Source organism: Nerophis ophidion, linkage group LG10, assembly GCF_033978795.1.
Source record: "Nerophis ophidion isolate RoL-2023_Sa linkage group LG10, RoL_Noph_v1.0, whole genome shotgun sequence".
In the NCBI taxonomy this organism is placed as follows: domain Eukaryota; kingdom Metazoa; phylum Chordata; class Actinopteri; order Syngnathiformes; family Syngnathidae; genus Nerophis; species Nerophis ophidion.
Genome location: NC_084620.1, coordinates 17970017 through 17986821, shown reverse-complemented (window position 1 = coordinate 17986821; position 16805 = coordinate 17970017). Strand labels below are relative to the sequence as shown.

The window sequence follows — 16805 nt, the reverse complement described above, 5'->3', positions numbered from 1 at the left end:
AGCTGTGGTGCACAAGGGATCCAATTTGAAACGTCATCAAACAACCAGACATGCAAAAAAATTTTTGAAAAAAACTTTTCTTGCGTCCCAGCCTCACCCAGACTCTTAATCCAGTGGCCGCCAGGTAAATTGAGTTTGAAACCACTGTTCTAGAACATTCTCCATGTCTTAGTAATTACTTATGATGTGTTCCTTATGCCTGTATTCAACATGTACTTCTCCAGTTAACCTTTTTAAGTTAATAGGATTTATAGCCGAGTGTGATGCGACTGGGATGATAATCAGCACTTCCAAGTCCAAGTCCATGGTTCTCGCCCGGAAAAAGGTAGAATACAGTGGCCTCATGGTTAGAGTGTCCGCCCTGAGATTGGTAGTTGGGAGTTCAAACCCTGGCTGAGTCATACCAAAGACTATAAAAAAAAATGGGACCCATTGCCTCCCTGGTTGGCACTCAGCATCAAGGGTTGGAATAGGGAGTTAAATCACCAAAAATGATTCCGGGCATGGCACCGCTGCTGCCCACTGCTCCTCTCACTCCCCAGGGGGTGATCAAGGGGATGGGTCAAATGCAGAGGACAAATTTCACCACATCTAGTGTGTGTGTGACAATCATTGGTACTTTAACTTAACTTTAACTTTAACCATCTCCAGGTTGGTGAGGAGATTTTGCCCCAAGGGGAGGAGTTAAAGTACCTCGTAATCTTCTTCATGAGTGAGGGAAGAGTGGATCGTGAGATTGACAGACGGATTGATGCTGATCCTGTATCGATCTGTCGTGGTGAAGAGGAAGCTGAGCCGGGAGGAAAAGCTCTCAATTTATGGGTCGATCTACGTCTCTACTCTCTATCCTCACCAATGGTCATGAGCTTTGGGTTATGACCGAAAGAAAAAGATCCCAGGTACAAGGGGCTGAAATGAGTTTCCACCGTCAGGTGGCGGGGCTCTCTCATAAAGATAGGGTGAGAAGCCGCTGCTCCTCCACATTGAGACGAGCCAGATGAAGTGGTTCAGGAATCTGGTCAGGATGCCCCTCAGATGCATCCCTGGGTTGTTGTTTACGTCACGTCTGACCTGCAAGAGGCCACGGGGAAGACTCGGGAGATGTTGGAGGGACTATGTCTCCCAGCTGGCCTGGGAATGCCCTGGGATCCCCCAGGAGGAGCTGGACAAAGTAGCTGGGGACAGGGAAGTCTGGGCTTCTCTGCTTAGGCTGCTGCCCCCGCGACCCGACCTCGGATAAGTGGAAGATGGTGGCTGGATGGATGGATGGGATTATAGATCCTGTTCATTAACAATAGGAATAGAAAGAAAGAAAACTAGAAAAAATAGTAAATACTTAAATGTTCAATCAAGAAGTAAAAGAAAGTTATGTTATCCATTTGACCAGCCAATTTCTCCTAGTTGCTAGCTACGTCCTCATTGAAAAACCCAGACAGCTAAACAAGGGATTTGACCAAAAAGCGTTTCGGAGCTACATAATGTGAATTCTCATAAAATCTAATTATTAGCATGAATGAGTGCATTTCCTCCTTGCAATTCTTCAGCCTTTCGTCTCAAGCTGCTTATTGCTGTGTTAATTCCGGAGACTGCAGGCACGACACAAATAGAAGCATAATTTACAAGTCAAACAGGAAAGAGACTGGGAATGGCGGAGCTGCAAGGTGAGTAGGAAGAGGAGGTGTGGAATGCAATCATTGCCTTCAAGGTGGGAAGTCAATGGAAACCTGAATTTAAAAATGTTTGAATTTTGTATTATATATGTTGTATTGTATTGTGTTTCATCAAGATGGTGTATGTCCCCTCAGAGAAAAAACAGACGGTTCACACTGTACACAGGAGGTTTACTACGAAGCAGCATGTTTTTCTTATGCAGAAGCGGAAGTATGAAGATTAACTCCAGTTGTGCGGTACTACAAAGCCTGGTAACTAGCAGGATATGTCACCATGGTAATGTTAGAGATTCAACCCATGTTCTTTTATTGAAGTCAGGCTTCTGAAAAATATGTACAGGATTATTTAAAACAGGCCACAGGTCAAAGTTACAGTGTTGGTCTCAGTCTTGCAGAAGTCGGTTGATTGCCGACAAGCGGGTGCCCCTATCAAGAACGTTTCACTCTTTTTAGAGTGAATGATCGGATAGTTCCAATGAGAGTCCATGGTTTCTTCATGTTGGGGCCAAGCCTTAGGAAAAAGAAGCAATGAGAGTTCACAAAGAGGTAGGCTAGTCAGGCTTATGATTAGGGCATTTGTTTCAAGAGGATATGTAGCTAACTAAAATTATTCCCATTTCAAGTTAGTAATCTCTTAGACTAGTTTCTTTTTTCTAAGTATTTTACCTTCATACCAAATTTCAGACAGCTTGAGGTTACTTGGGTTTACACAGATTTTCTTACAGCCGATTAGAAATAACCAAAACATGCATGCATCCAAGTCTCCAAAACAATAGATGAAGAGTGAACTTGAACTTAAGTGAACCCAAGAGTATAATTGCTCTAACATTCTAACAGTAGGGCAGCACGGTAAAAGAGGGGTTAGTGCATTTGCCTCACAATACGAAAGTCCTGAGTAGTCCGGAGTTCAATCCTGAGCTCGGAATCTTTCTGTTTGGAGTTTGCATGTTCTCCCTGTGACCGTGTGCGTTCCCTCCGGGTACCCCGGCTTCTTCCCACCACCAAAAACATGCACCTGGGGATAGGTTGATTGGCAACACTAAATTGGCCCTAGTGTGTGAATGTGAGTGTGAATGTTGTCTGTCTATCTGTGTTGGCCCTGTGATGAGGTGGCGACTTGTCCAGGGTGTACGCCGCCTTCCGCCTGAATGCAGCTGAGATAGGCTCTAGCGACCCCAAAAGGGACAAGCGGCAGAAAATAGATGGATGGATTCTAACAGTAACATCATGAGGCTTGTACTTCAGTACCAATAAAGTTAGTTAATAAAGTTGGCATGACCAAGTCAGACATTGAAGATGTAGTATGAGCGGTAATATGAAGCTGGATAAGAGAAGCGGTGTTAGTGACGTAAGACCAATCACAAATATGAACAATGTACTGGCAGCTGACATCTTACTGTACTCAGAAATATTCTACCACAGTGGTTCTCAAACCTTTTTCACCAAGTACCACCGTTATGGCCAACATTAAAATACAGTACTGTCATAGGCCTAAGTATTCATTAAATAACAAAGCAGAGGTTTTTATTTATCACATGTATTTAATATTTTTGTCAACTGTAACATGACATTTTAATTTTCCTGAAGGAATCAATAAAGTACTATCTATCCATCTTTATCTATCTATGACGCCGTTTGAACAGTAACACTGTTTATTTAGATGATTCTTTGGTGTACCACTAGAAGGAACCCGTGTATCAGAGTTTGGGAATCACCGATGTATCATATTATGCAATAGAAATACAATAAAAGACACTTACTCAAAGATCATGTTGCAGCAATAATAGTCCCAAACTTATAAGAAAGGCAGTTCTGTACAATTGGCACTCAGCGTCAAGGGTTGGGATTCATGGTCAAATCACGAAATTGATTCGCGAGCGCGGCCTCAGCTGCTGCTCACTGCTCCCGTCACCTCCCAGGGGGTGGAACAAGGGGATGGGTCAAACGCAGAGAGTAATTTCACCACACATAGTGTGTGTGTGACTATCGGTGGTACTTTAACTTTTAACTTTCCAGCAGCCCCTTCTGTATACTGTATATGCACATGCAGGTAAATAAATTAAAGACTGAAAAATCAAAGGATGCAGAGGCCATTTGGATAATTGTAACTTTCAAAACGAATACAATGTATACACTTTTTAAGTGGAAAAAAGAGCCGGCATGTCAACAGTTCCACTTTTTCTCATTACAATATACCGTTTGCTCTTTTATTCAATCAATCAATCAATATTTATTTATATAGCCCTAAATCACAAGTGTGTCAAAGGGCTGCACAAAACACAACGACATCCTCGGTAGGGCCCACATAAGGGCAAGGAAAAACTCACCCCAGTGGGACGTCGACCATGATGACTATGATAAACCTTGGAAAGGACCACATATGTGGGCAACCCCCCCCCCCCCCCCCTCCTCCCCCCAATCAAATATAATCAAAAATGCAAAAGCTGGTTTAATAATGCCAAATGTTGTTTGAATAAAAATCACAATAAATATTAATTTTAAAAATAGGCTAACATCAACAGATCATGCACGTCAAAGAGATAATAATGGAAAAACAATTAGAAGATAGCTTGGAGTCAGTATAACTGTTTAGACTTAAGAGCTGAGATAGGCTCCAGCACCACCTCCGACCCCGAAAGGGACAAGCGGTAGAAAATGGATGGATGGATTGAGTTCATCTTTCATGTCATCTGTTGGAGAACTTTTTTTCTCTCTTTTTCTTTTTCCCTTTTCCAATCGGTAAACGATGGATGGATGCATGGATAGATTTGCGTATGTTCTGTTATCTGTCACTGTTATTTTATTTTATGGATAGGTTGATTGACAACACTAAATTGGCCCTAGTGTGTGAATGTTAGTGTGAATGTTGTCTATCTGTGTTGGCCCTGCGATGAGTTGGCGACTTGTCCAGGGTGTACACCGCCTTCCGCCTGATTGTTGCTGAGATAGGCACTAGCGCCCCCTGCGACCCCAAAGGGAATAAGCGGTAGGAAATGGATGGATGGATATTTTGAGAATTTTCTTTTTTTTTTCTTTTCTTTTCTTTTATTTGTAATTGGATTTGTGTATGTTCTGTAATTGGATCTGTGTTTTATTATTTTATTTTGAACTTTTGAAAAGGACCCCAGGAAGAAGAGCCTGGCGTTTGTGCGTCGACTAATGGGGATCCTAAATAAACAATAAACAAACAAACAATAACAAATACTGTAATATGCATTTTAAAATATGTTTTTAGGAGGCGTTAAGCTTTTTAGAGTTATCTTTTTTGAGTAGGTATCTTTTTAAAGGACCGCAAAGTGTCAGATGGTCTTTTCGAAATGAAAAACCGAATCTCACACGTAGTGCCCTTCCGCCAGACAAAGTATTCCCCTTTGGAGCGGAAGTGCCGCGCGGATGAATGTGTCCTATCAGATACCATCACGGTACAGGTGTGTATTTACAAACGTTATTGTTTAGTTTCGCGGGTTCAACTTTGCGGAAAAGTGTGAACACAAGATGCCTCCTAAACGCACAAGAAACACTGGAAATCCACAGAATCAGGAGCGGCTCAACAAGGAGCTGCGAAGCAAAAAACTTGCTCTTTTCATTCAACAGTTTGAGAAAGACGGTACTGGAAATCGTCTTTAAATACTGTCGTGTTTTTTTGGTCGTTTCTAGCAATGCTTATTTTACTTGCAGCACAAGAGCGTCTGAATGAACTTGAAAGCAAACTCCAGAACATGTTGGCAACCATCGATAAAGTCTTCGAAATAGAGTTGCTCAAAATGCCACCCTCCTTGCAAAATACGCTCATGGGAGACTTAATAAGTGGTAACTGTTACTAAGTGTTATTTGTGGTAATTCATTGTCCAAAGGCTTTTTTTTTTTCAAGCTGTTTTGTTAATGTTTAGAACAAGAACTCTCAGGCGCCAAGGCGATATCCATCGACATCCTGGTGAGTTGTTTTGTGAAGTGTGTCGCCATCTGGTGGCGAGTAATGGTACATTCCTCTTCATCTTGATTTGCAGCATGGAAGTCCTGATGTGCACCAGCCACTCAGGAAGGCGTCCAGCAAAAGAGGTGACATTTTTACATTGACTCTGACTTAAAGGCCTACTGAAACCCACTACTACCCGCCACGCAGTCTGATAGTTTATATATCAATGATGAAATATTAACATTGCAACACATGCCAATATGGCCTGTTTAGTTTACTAAATTACAATTTTAAATTTCTCGGGAGTTTCGTCTTGAAACCGTCATGTAATTATGACGTGTACGCAAGACGCTACGGGTTTTAAGGAAATATATGCGCTGCACACACACACACAGCTGAAAATCGTCTGCCTTAACGGCATACAGTAATTACGCAGTATTTTGGAGATCTGTGTTGCTGAATCTTTTGCAATTTGTTCAATTAATATTGGAGAAGTCACAGTAGAAAGATGGAGTTGGGAAGCTTTAGCCTTTAGCCACACAAACACACAGTGATTCCTTGTTTAAAATTCCTGGAGGTGAAACTTTACTATGGATCAGAGCGCGGTCAAGCAAACATGAATCACGACGGAATGTCAACCAGCAGTTTTCGGTGAGAACATTTTTGTAAAAAGTCACTTCTTACCGGAGAAAAGCTAAGCTTGTGCTGTCCATAAAGCTGCCGTCGACTCCCCTGAGACATTGGCGTCAAGACACCCGTGTACGTACACCTCCGACTATCAGGTACTATTTAACTCACTAAAACATTAGCAACACAATAGAAAGATAAGGGATTTCCCAAAATTATCCTAGTAAATGTCTCTAAAAACATCGGAATCCGTCCCAACGCAATCGCGTTTTTTTGTTTTTTTTTTTTTTTTTTTATTCATTTTTTTTTTTCTAGTCCGTCGCTATCAATATCCTTAAACACGAATCTTTCATCCTTGCTCAAATTAATGGGGAAATTGTCGTTTTCTCGGTCCGAATAGCACTTTTTGTTGGAGGCTCCCGTTAAAAACAGTGAATATGTGAGGAGCCCCCCACACGTGTGACGTCATCGTCTGTGACTTCCGGTAGAGGCAGGGCATTTCTCTTAACACCGAAAGTTGCGAACTTTATCGTGGGTGTTCTCTACTAAATCCTTTCAGCAAAAACATGGCAATATCGCGAAATGATCAAGTGTGACTCATAGAATGGACCTGCTATCCCTGTTTAAATAAGAAAATCTCATTTCAGTAGGCCTTTAAAATAAATTGCCAAAACCCTTCATTGACACATATCTAATCAGCTGTGCTTTTCGCTTTGGCAACAGGAAAATTTACTGATCCCGGGTTGATTCAGTCCAGTTTGTCTCGGAAGAACTCGGGCAAGACATCCAAGGTAAAGTTGGCGCTTCAAGCTGACAGAGCAGAGTTATTTAACTGGCAGTCCCAAAAGCAGTAGGGAAGTACCTACTGTGGAATATGTTTTTTTCTCACAAAAAGTCGTTTCAGTTCTGATTTATTATGGTTCAAAACAGTTCTCCACTGTAGTGGTCTGTAGGGAATGAAAATACATGTATTGTAATAACTTGGATTGTGTGCACAGAGTAATTATCAAATTAAAGTGCATATTTGGGATTGTTATACAGATTGTTTTAATATAAATTGTTTACCATTCATATGTCTTTATGATGTTAAACCTACAAAATCAACAATCGACTCATTTTTTTGACGTGTGTAGTAGAGGTATGAATGTTTTGGCCCAATTATATCATGTTTTGGGGGTTATAATTTGATTATAAATAGTTTTAAGCATTATAATATATACTAATCTATTTGATATTGCTAATATGTTTTATTGTAAATGTACTGTTTTTATTTGTGTATAAGGTATGTATAAAGGGATCCTCCTTTGGCTACTGTGCTATTTTCCAGATTTTGAATGTTAATGCTCACTGTGTGTGTGTGCGTGCATGTGCATTTTGCCCGCTAAGTGATGACATAAATATACACCCCAACTTGGCAAGCAGGCATTCCTAATTTAATGTTCTTGCTTTCTAAAACCACAGACCCCATCATAAACTTGCGGCTCAAATCTATCTATTCCTTTATACATATGGCTAAAGCTGGTTGCCGCACAGTGTGGATGTTATTGTCTCTTGATTTATTAATCTACTTGCTAATTTCTTATTTTTAGCTGGTCACTCTGTACTGTAACACAGTTCCAGCTAGATTTCTGTTGAAATGTACAAAGCATTTATTTTACTTGTTCCACTACTTCACATTCAAGCAGGTGGAGTTCCATATTTAGGATGTTCTCCTCTCCTCTAGATCTGGATTTTTTAGGACTGTCTGTATTACTTTTTGTGGTACGCAAGTAGTTGATATCTGGACTTTTATCCAGCGTCATCCCATTCCAATCATGATGCATCTGAGAATGGATAATTTTCCCCACCTCGAGAGTATATTATTATGTTTACATTTCTAATGAAGCCTACCCACTGCAGTGCCTTCATGTGCTTGCATTTGAAAACCAGTGGTATAGAGGGTTTTTGACTATCATTATTGCAGCATCATCGTCATGTGGAGGATCTTTGACAGCAGTGTGATGATGTCATTTGGATCGCTGTTCAATTGTGCTTTATGGTTTTTGTTTTTGCAGCGGTCCAAAGAATCCAAAAGAGCAAAGCTGTTGGCTGGCAGCAGCAGCACAGGAAATCTTGGGTAAACTCTGCGACTTGAGGTCATGCATTTAGGATGTTTAATTGTTGGTTCACATGTCTACACGTTTTCCTCCATTGCCATCAAAAGAACTCCAGGCAGCGTGATCAAGCCCAGCGATGAGGTCATGACAGCTCGACGTAAACTTAGGTATGCTTTACAAGTACAATTGTTTTTTGCTTCCTCCTTTTGCTATCACGATTTTTGATTTGTGATATGTAGCTCGTACTAACAGGGTTTTCGCGCGTCATTTAAAAATAATTAGAAACCATGAAATGGGATTTTGTGAAACTTAAGGCCTTAAAAGGTATTAAAATAATTACATTTGATGTCCATTTTATTGATTATACTGGGGAGCAGGGGTGGGGGGTGGGGTGACATCTGGAAGCAAGTTTTTTTTTTTTTTTTGGGGGGTGGTCTTACTAGAGTATGATAAAGCGTATGTAGCACTTGGCTTACTGTAACCACGGTGGGCGACGAGGAAAGACTGGTGTGTTTCTTTAACGTTAATAAGCCTACAGTGTTCTGTAGAGGTATAGTTATAACAATTTTATAGACAAATTATACTATTTATAGTCATGGTGGAGAGAGTGGGGGGACGTGAAATATTTTCTTCCTCTTTAAAGTAGGCGTGACAGAAAATATTTGAGAAGCACTGCCCAGTTGTGGGCAGTTACAGTTACTAATGGGAGTTACGGTTGTAGCCTGCAAAGCCCTCTAAAACTTGAAAATGCTCTGTTTTATATACACACTGCAAGTATGTATATAAAATGTAGTATTGGACATGTTCATAACTATGTAATATGTACAATAATTGATTGGGGCGATATAGCTTGGTTGGTAGAGTGGCCGTGCCAGCAACTTGAGGGTTGCAGGTTCGATCCCTGCTTCTGCCATCCTAGTCACTGCCGTTGTGTCCTTGGGCAAGACACTTTACCCACTTGCTCCCAGTGCCCCCACAACTGGTTTAAATGTCCATCCATCCATTTTCTACCGCTTATTTCCTTTGGGGTCGCCTGGGGCGCTGGTGCCTATCTCAGCTACAATCAGGCGGAAGGCGGAGCACACCCTGGACACTTATATATTGGGTTTCACTATGTAAAGCGCTTTGAGTCACTAGAGAAAAAGCGCTATATAAATATAATTCCCTTCACTTCACAATTACCTCACAATTACCAAATTTCCTCAGCGCACTTCCAGCAAAAAATGTGAGTGTTTTCTAATCATGGCAGACTTAGTAACAGACAACTAAGACAACTATAGTTTTGAACTTGAATAAACGGAGGATAAACTGCTGGTTATAGAAGCAAGCATAAGAGTGAAACGCAGACGGAAGCCAAGAGTGAGGTTGGCGTGACTTTGACGCTGTAAATGTGGAACTTGGTGCTGAGCTATGCTGCCAAAAATGAATTGCTTCCCCAAAATCAACTGAAAACGTACCCCGCTAGCTGGACCAAACAGACAAATGTCCATCGAGTGGGTCATTTTACTATTGCTCATGATACATGCAGAATGACTTCTGTGTTATCACCAGGAATTACCCTGTTTTTAAATTAATTTCGGCGTCCAGATATGGATACTGCATTTTACTAACATTATTATGATATTCCCTAACTTTGTTTTCTTATCAGCAATCAAGCAGTATGTTTACATCAGTAGCACAATACCGGAATTGTCCCGCGAAAACCCTGTTGACCGGAACTCTAACAGTACAAGTTCCTTGGGTGAATTATGTAAACATAGTACAATATAAAAAAAATAGGATCAAAGCAAAAATTGTTGAAGGTTCGCCTAAGCTGCAGGTACCTGCTGTTCCTCTTGCCTAAACGTGGTACTGAATTGCAGGACCGGGAGACGACAGGGGTGCCGAAACAAGCTCGCGAGTTGGCATAGTTAGGGTCATCTAGCCAACTTACTTTTTGTTGTCTGCGTCCCCTCTCCAAGCCACAATGTTGATGGCTTTTTACTTTGCTGCTAACATTTGGATGATTACAATCCCAGCACTGTTGTTTCCGAACCAATTGTATTACTATAGCATTTATTAGTAACCAGCGAGAAAATATATTTTTGACATGACTGATGTAAACAGGTCACAACACTGGAAGTATATTACCTGAGGGGTCGTGGCTGTAGGATAGAGTTGCAAATGTTTTTTTGCATGTATGTTATATAATTACATTTTCGATAATATTAGTAAATTACTAAAAAAACACAAATTTATTTGGTAAGTTGAATTTGACATGTAATTGTCAAAAAGCCAACTAAAAGATTTTGGTAGATGAGGATAAATGTAAAAGTAAAATATAATCGATAAGTGCACCGAATTGCAGGAAATATAGTTTTAAAATGTTCTTTCGGGGCTTGCCTGGCAACACTTTGTGGTGATAGAAATGTTCCGCTTTTTTTTTTTTTTTTCCTCAAAGGGTGCTCACATACCTGTATTGCAACTACATACGCTGTCGAGCCAACCGTGTAAAAACATGAAATGTGGGCTAATACCTTCCAGATATTGTAATATGGTTGATTATGTTTTTCAGTTAGTACAGATTGGTGTCCTATCGCATTACAGAATCAAATGCGATTCGGGTGCTGAAGTAGAAGCTAGCTAATCTCTTGCCGTAGCTAGTTCATGGCTAATACCGTAGCACGCCGATGTGAGGAAAAAAGGTTTCTCAATGTTCGCTCTTACAATAATATTGTTGCTACAGCTTGGTTATTATACAAGTTACAGAACGTAAACTAAGTATTGTTGCCGGTTTTTGAGTATATTTTTAAAGTGATTTAGGAGCAGAATGTATTACTCCCATTACCTGCAATGTTAGCCACCTAGAACGAACTGATTTTTACATGTTAGAGTGCAAAAAACAACTATTGTCTTATCTCAAAAGTGCAGTTCCCATTTAGTATGATTTTTAATTTTTAATTTGAAAAAACATACAAAATAAGGGTGTGTCATTCTGGGAATTGTGGTATTGAGCCGATACCAAGTAAACACAGATGCTAATACTTGTGTGAATATGCCTATAGTTAACTGACTTAGATATACAGCACAGGAAAATAGTGAATGCAGTTCAAATGTTTTTATAAATAAATGCAAAAATATGAAACCGTGTAATCCTATAAAGGTAATCAAAATAATTCCCTTATGTTTAACTGTACCCAATTTGTAAAGAAAAATCACGAGTGTAATATAAAAATACGTTAAATATGAATGTAAAAATCTTCCCAAAAATAACTTTCATACAAGTAAACATTTGTAAAGAAAAATCACGAGTGTAATATAAAAAATACGTTAAATATGAATGTAAACATCTTTACAAAAATAACTTTCATACAAGTAAATATTTGTAAAAAAAAAATCAGTACAGCATGATGGGAGGGCAACGTGTTCTATGTAGGCAGCAGAGAATTGTGTGCTGTTGGCACACGCATACTATAACAGATGTTCTGGTCATAAACTGAGAAAAATATAATTTGGTGGTCGTTTAAACAAGGAACTGCAACAAAGTGGCGCAATCGTGCCAGTGACAATTCGATACCAATACTCACCTTGGTATCGGTACTATATTTAAACACAGTTAAATATCATGGTTCCACAATGATAGTTGTATCATTGTGGAACCATTGTGAAATCATTGTGACAAAAGGGTACCGCATCCATACTGCAATTTGCAGATCATTGTTTATTCTTGATGTCTGTCCAGGTCTGTTGTATCCATGGGAGATTTACATTGTTCAGTGGCTGGATCTGCTGCACACATCACTGTAACCACAGCACTCGGACAGGTGCGTATTAGATGGAAATTGGACCCTATTCTCCTCGTTCGAGATTAATGTACAATTGTGTATTTAATGCCAGGCTGTCTGCTTTTCTGAGGAGAACAAGGATAAAATCAACTTTGACTTGCTAGATGACGTAGCGTGGTGCCAGGTGGAGAAGCTCTCTGTAAGTAAAGAATCTTCCCGGCTAGAGCTGCAACGATTACTCGATTAATTCGGTTAGAAAAAAGCTTTGCTTTATATTTTGCTGCTTCAAACAATTTTTTTAGTGTAACTAATAAACATAGTTAAAATCCAACTTTAAATAAAAGGCCATACAACTGAAATTATGGAATTACCAGTCTTGCAGGATGTTCATTAAGTTGTTGAAAGGGGTACTGCAGTTTTTTTTTTTAAATGTTGCCCATCGTTCACAATTCCTTTGTTGGGCAAGCTCACGTAGGTGCATCTTTTGTGTGTTCTAAATTACACCAAAAAATGCTAGGTGGCTAACAATGTTGTTTTTATGAATGGTTGATTTATATAGGCTAGTAAGGTAAAGTTTTGTACCTGACAAATTTCGGCTACCTTGCTCCTGCGGCCTTCAACAATGTTGCTAATGGAAGAAAAAACACCAACAATATTCATTTACATGTTGTGACCTGCATATTAACCATGTACGAGCCACATTGTTATAAGCACCAAAGCCGAGGAACTACTTTTAGTAACATGGCGCAGTGATGACCGAGAGGTAACTTAGGCAGCTGAGCGGTATCGCCTGTGAGTAGGTAAAAGATTATAAATAATGCCTCCGACCTGTATACCGGTAGTAGAGATTTGCGGCCATAAACCGTAAAGTTAGTCAACTCTTGACATTCAATTTACACCTGTAAGCCATTGCAAAAATACGAGACGATATGTTCGTTTACTCCCGGAATTTTTCTTTACCTGAGAATTATGATCATCATCTAATCTGGCAACACAAATATTGTGCTGAAAAATATAAACATCCCATTAGCCGGCATCTCAGTGAAAGTAGATATTGTACAGTAATTGTTTTATTATGTTAGTGTTTGTATTTGTTGTTCAGTGCTTGGCAATACTGCTACATGATGCTTAGTGTTTCACTAGAGTTTGATCTGCTTATCACTCATTATCTTAAACTTTTAGCTCATACTTTGTATATTCAGGATCAAAAATACAATGATCTGAATCTTCATCTGTCCCAGAATAGTCATCGTTAGCTCTCATGAAGTCTGCCCTCAGTAGTTGTTGTTAAGAAAATTAAGAACCATGTGATGTGCTGTGTAAGTTAAACAAAGTTAAAGTACCAATGATTGTCACACCCACACATTACGTGTGGTGAAATTATCCTCTGCATTTACCCATCACTCTTGATCACCCCCTGGGAGGTGAGGGGATAAGTGAGCAGCAGCGGTGGCAGTGCCCTGGAATAGTTTTTGATGATTTAACTCCCAATTCCAACCCTTGATGCTGAATGTGAAGCAGGGAGGTAACGGGTCTCATTTTTATAGTCTTTGGTATGACATGACTCGACCGGGATTTGAACTCACGACCTACCGATCAATCAATGGGCTGCTGTAGTGCTTAAAATGACAAACATGTAAATATCAAATACTGTTATGAACGTGTCTGTTACTACATTACATATATACTGGCAGTTGTGTATAAAACATTGGTGAAGGCTTTTGGATTTTTTTCAGAGCACAGAGATCAAATCCCCATTACCTGCATTGTTTGTACTTATTGCTAGCTTTTATTTACGATTTACATTGCATAAAAAGGTCATGTTCTTGCGTCACACACATTTAGCAAATAAGGGGCAAAAGTCCAAACAAAGTGCAGCTCATCTTTAATTTTGCAGAAAAAAAAGCAAATACAACTATAGTCATTTCTGGCTTTAAGAAACACTAAATGCAATCAAGAAAAAATGTGTGGTAGTCTGCATCAGTTACATTTTTTTGATCAAGCAGAGTGACAAAATTGTGTAATCAATCCGTTTTGAGGAAATTGTGGAATCACTTCAACACACCACTAGTAATTGGTTGCCCCACATCTGACTTTTATAACAGCTTGCAGTGTCTGAGGCCTGGACTTAATGAATGACAAACAGTGCTTTTCAGCAATGTTTCTCCAAGGTTGTCTGAGGTTGGAGTCTGGTCTTGGACCATTTTCTATCAATTGCACCATAGATTTTCAATTGGATTGAGATCTCGGCTATTTGCAGGCCATGACATTAACCTTGTCTGTCTTTCTTGAACGAAAAATTTAAACCGCTTTTGCGCCATAGTTAGATGTACTATCCTCTTGAAAAATGTCATTATCCTCAAACAGCGTTTCGAATGATTCAAAAAAGTGTCCAAAATGTAAATGTAATCTTGCGCCTTTTATAAATGTTTCAAGACAGCCGTGTCCCTAGTGCCATTACGTGACATCAGTGACTGTGGAAATGTGCACGTTTTCAGGCAGTCGTCTTCATAACTCTTATTGGAATGCCACCAAACAAAAGGTTACATCATTACCTTGCCAAATTCAGATCTACAAGGTTTGGAGTTTAGAGGACACGTTTCCAGTGAGGGTTGGACTCTGCCAAGGCTGCCCTTTGTCACCAATTCTGTTTATAACTTTCATGAACAGAATTTCCAGGCGCAGTCAGGGCGTTAAGGGGATCCGCTTTGGTGGCTGCAGGATTAGGTCTCTGCTTTTTCCAGAGGATGTGGTCCTGATGGCTTAATCTGGCCAGGATCTTCAGCTCTCACTGGATCGGTTCGCAGCCGAGTGTGAAGCGACTGGGATGAGAATCAGCACCTCCAAGTCCGAGTCCATGGTTCTTGCCCAGAAGGTGAAGTGCCATCTCTGGGTTGGGAAGGAAACCCTACCACAAGTGGAGGAGTTCAAGTAGCTCGGAGTCTTGTTCACGAGTGAGGGAAGAGTGGATCGTGAGATCAACAGGCGGTGCGGCATCTTCAGTAATGCAGACGCCGTATCGATCCGTTGTGGTGAAGAAGGAGCTGAGCCGGAAGGCAAAGCTATTAATTTACCGGTCGATCTACGTTCCCATCCTCACCTATGGTCATGAGCTTTGGGTTATGACTGAAAGGACAAGATCATGGGTACAAGCGGCCAAAATGAGTTTCCTCCGCCGGCTGGCGGGGCTTTCCCTTATATATAGGGTGAGAAGCTCTGCCATCCGGGAGGAGCTCAAAGTAAAGCCACTGCTCCTCCACATCGAGAGCAGCCAAATGAGGTGGTTCAGACATTTGGTCAGGATGCCACCCGAACGCCTCCCTCAGGAGGTGTTAAGGCCATATCCGACTGGTAGGAGGCCACGGGGTAGACCCAGGACACATTGGAGGGACTGTCTCCCGGCTGCCCTGGGAACGTCTCGGGATCCCCCGGGAGGAGCTGGATGAAGTGGCTGGGGAAGTCTGGGCTTTCCTGCTTAGGATGCTGCCCCCGCGACCAGACCTCGGCTAAGCAGAAGAAGATGGATGCATAGATGGATGGATTGAAGAATCAGACAACTGAATGAACATCCTCCAAGACTGATGATTTCATAACTGCAGTTTCAGCACTGCTGCTGCTATAGAGGGTACATGAGTGGTGGTGTGGGAGTGCTGTGATTTTTGTGGCAACAAACAGCTGATAGTTTTCTATATTTTACTTTTCTATACGTTAAATATGCATTTTCAATGTTGATGTGCATTTATTAGGAAAAAAAAACAATTGATATGGTATGCAGAAATAGTTAATTTTAATTAGTGTCCCTAAAATGTGCATTTAAAGCTTTGAAGTGTTTTATCCGATCAAAAAACTAACTAAACTAAAAAAAACTAAACTCAATGCTCGATTACGAAAATAATCGATAACTGCAGCCCTAGTTTCGGCACTCATGTTAATGTTTTTTTCTGAAGGATTGATAACACTTCCTTTCTTACAATATCAGAGACTGATGGAGTATGTGTCTGGAAAAAGCCGCCGCCACACTGCACCACAATGACGTAGTAGCCTCTGATTTACCCTTTTTGTGTAAATACCCGATGATCATTTTAATAATAAATTTAATTTGTTTGAGGTATTTTTGCAGTAGGTCCTTTTTAGAGCAGCAGTTTTACTAAGTGATGTGCAGTGATGTTCATGACTGCTTTGGGGTCACATTTACACCTACGCCCCTTCTCTGCAATTTGTTTTCTGATTAGCAAGGATGATGTAACTAACTTATAATAAATTAATTTTACATGCTGTAGAAAGTCATGGTGGGTAATCTTTCTGCAAATAGTTTGCGAGGGATTGCATTCAAATGTGAGGATTGCCGCTGCTGCACTGTTTCTTTCTACCTCATATTAGTTCTGACCAAAATTTAATTCAGTTATTGTAAAAACCCACATTGGAATCATTTATAATTGTAAAATTTACAACACGTGAATCGACAATTTTTTTCTGTTCATTTAAACTTTCTCTGACCACACATCCCTCATGGTGTTAGTCATATATAGGATGTCTGAGCATTCTTTCAGTCAGAATTGGAAAAATTGTACAGTGCATCTGATGCTTTTGATATTAAAATTTTTTCTTCTTTTGCTATAACCTCACAATATCAAGAATCAAATGTACTTAATTTCTGCAGCACATTTTTACAAAGTACTGCAGAACATTGTAAAGAACAATCAAAACTAGTAAAATGAAATGGAGTAAAGTT

At 40.1% G+C, this 16805-nt stretch overlaps 1 protein-coding gene across 1 annotated transcript; it reads left to right on the top strand.

The window, feature by feature from the left end:
* Positions 1 to 5016: 5016 nt before the first annotated feature.
* cdca9 (cell division cycle associated 9) lies at positions 5017 to 16184 on the top strand. The gene is made up of 10 exons (XM_061912733.1): positions 5017 to 5277; positions 5349 to 5480; positions 5561 to 5604; positions 5678 to 5729; positions 6937 to 7004; positions 8268 to 8329; positions 8417 to 8476; positions 12031 to 12112; positions 12186 to 12272; positions 16053 to 16184. Exons 1-10 carry the CDS (start codon positions 5166 to 5168, stop codon positions 16104 to 16106), a joined length of 753 nt encoding a protein of 250 aa, XP_061768717.1. The 5' UTR covers positions 5017 to 5165; the 3' UTR covers positions 16107 to 16184.
* Positions 16185 to 16805: the final 621 nt, after the last annotated feature.

Excerpts from the sequence above, each read along its gene's own strand:
- cdca9 (XM_061912733.1), top strand. The coding sequence starts at position 5,166 with ATGCCTCCTAAACGCACAAGAAACACTGGAAATCCACAGAATCAGGAG. Across the intron at positions 7,005-8,267 it reads ACTCGGGCAAGACATCCAAG|CGGTCCAAAGAATCCAAAAG; the intron begins GTAAAGTTGGCG and ends TTGTTTTTGCAG. Across the intron at positions 8,330-8,416 it reads AGCAGCACAGGAAATCTTGG|AACTCCAGGCAGCGTGATCA; the intron begins GTAAACTCTGCG and ends TGCCATCAAAAG.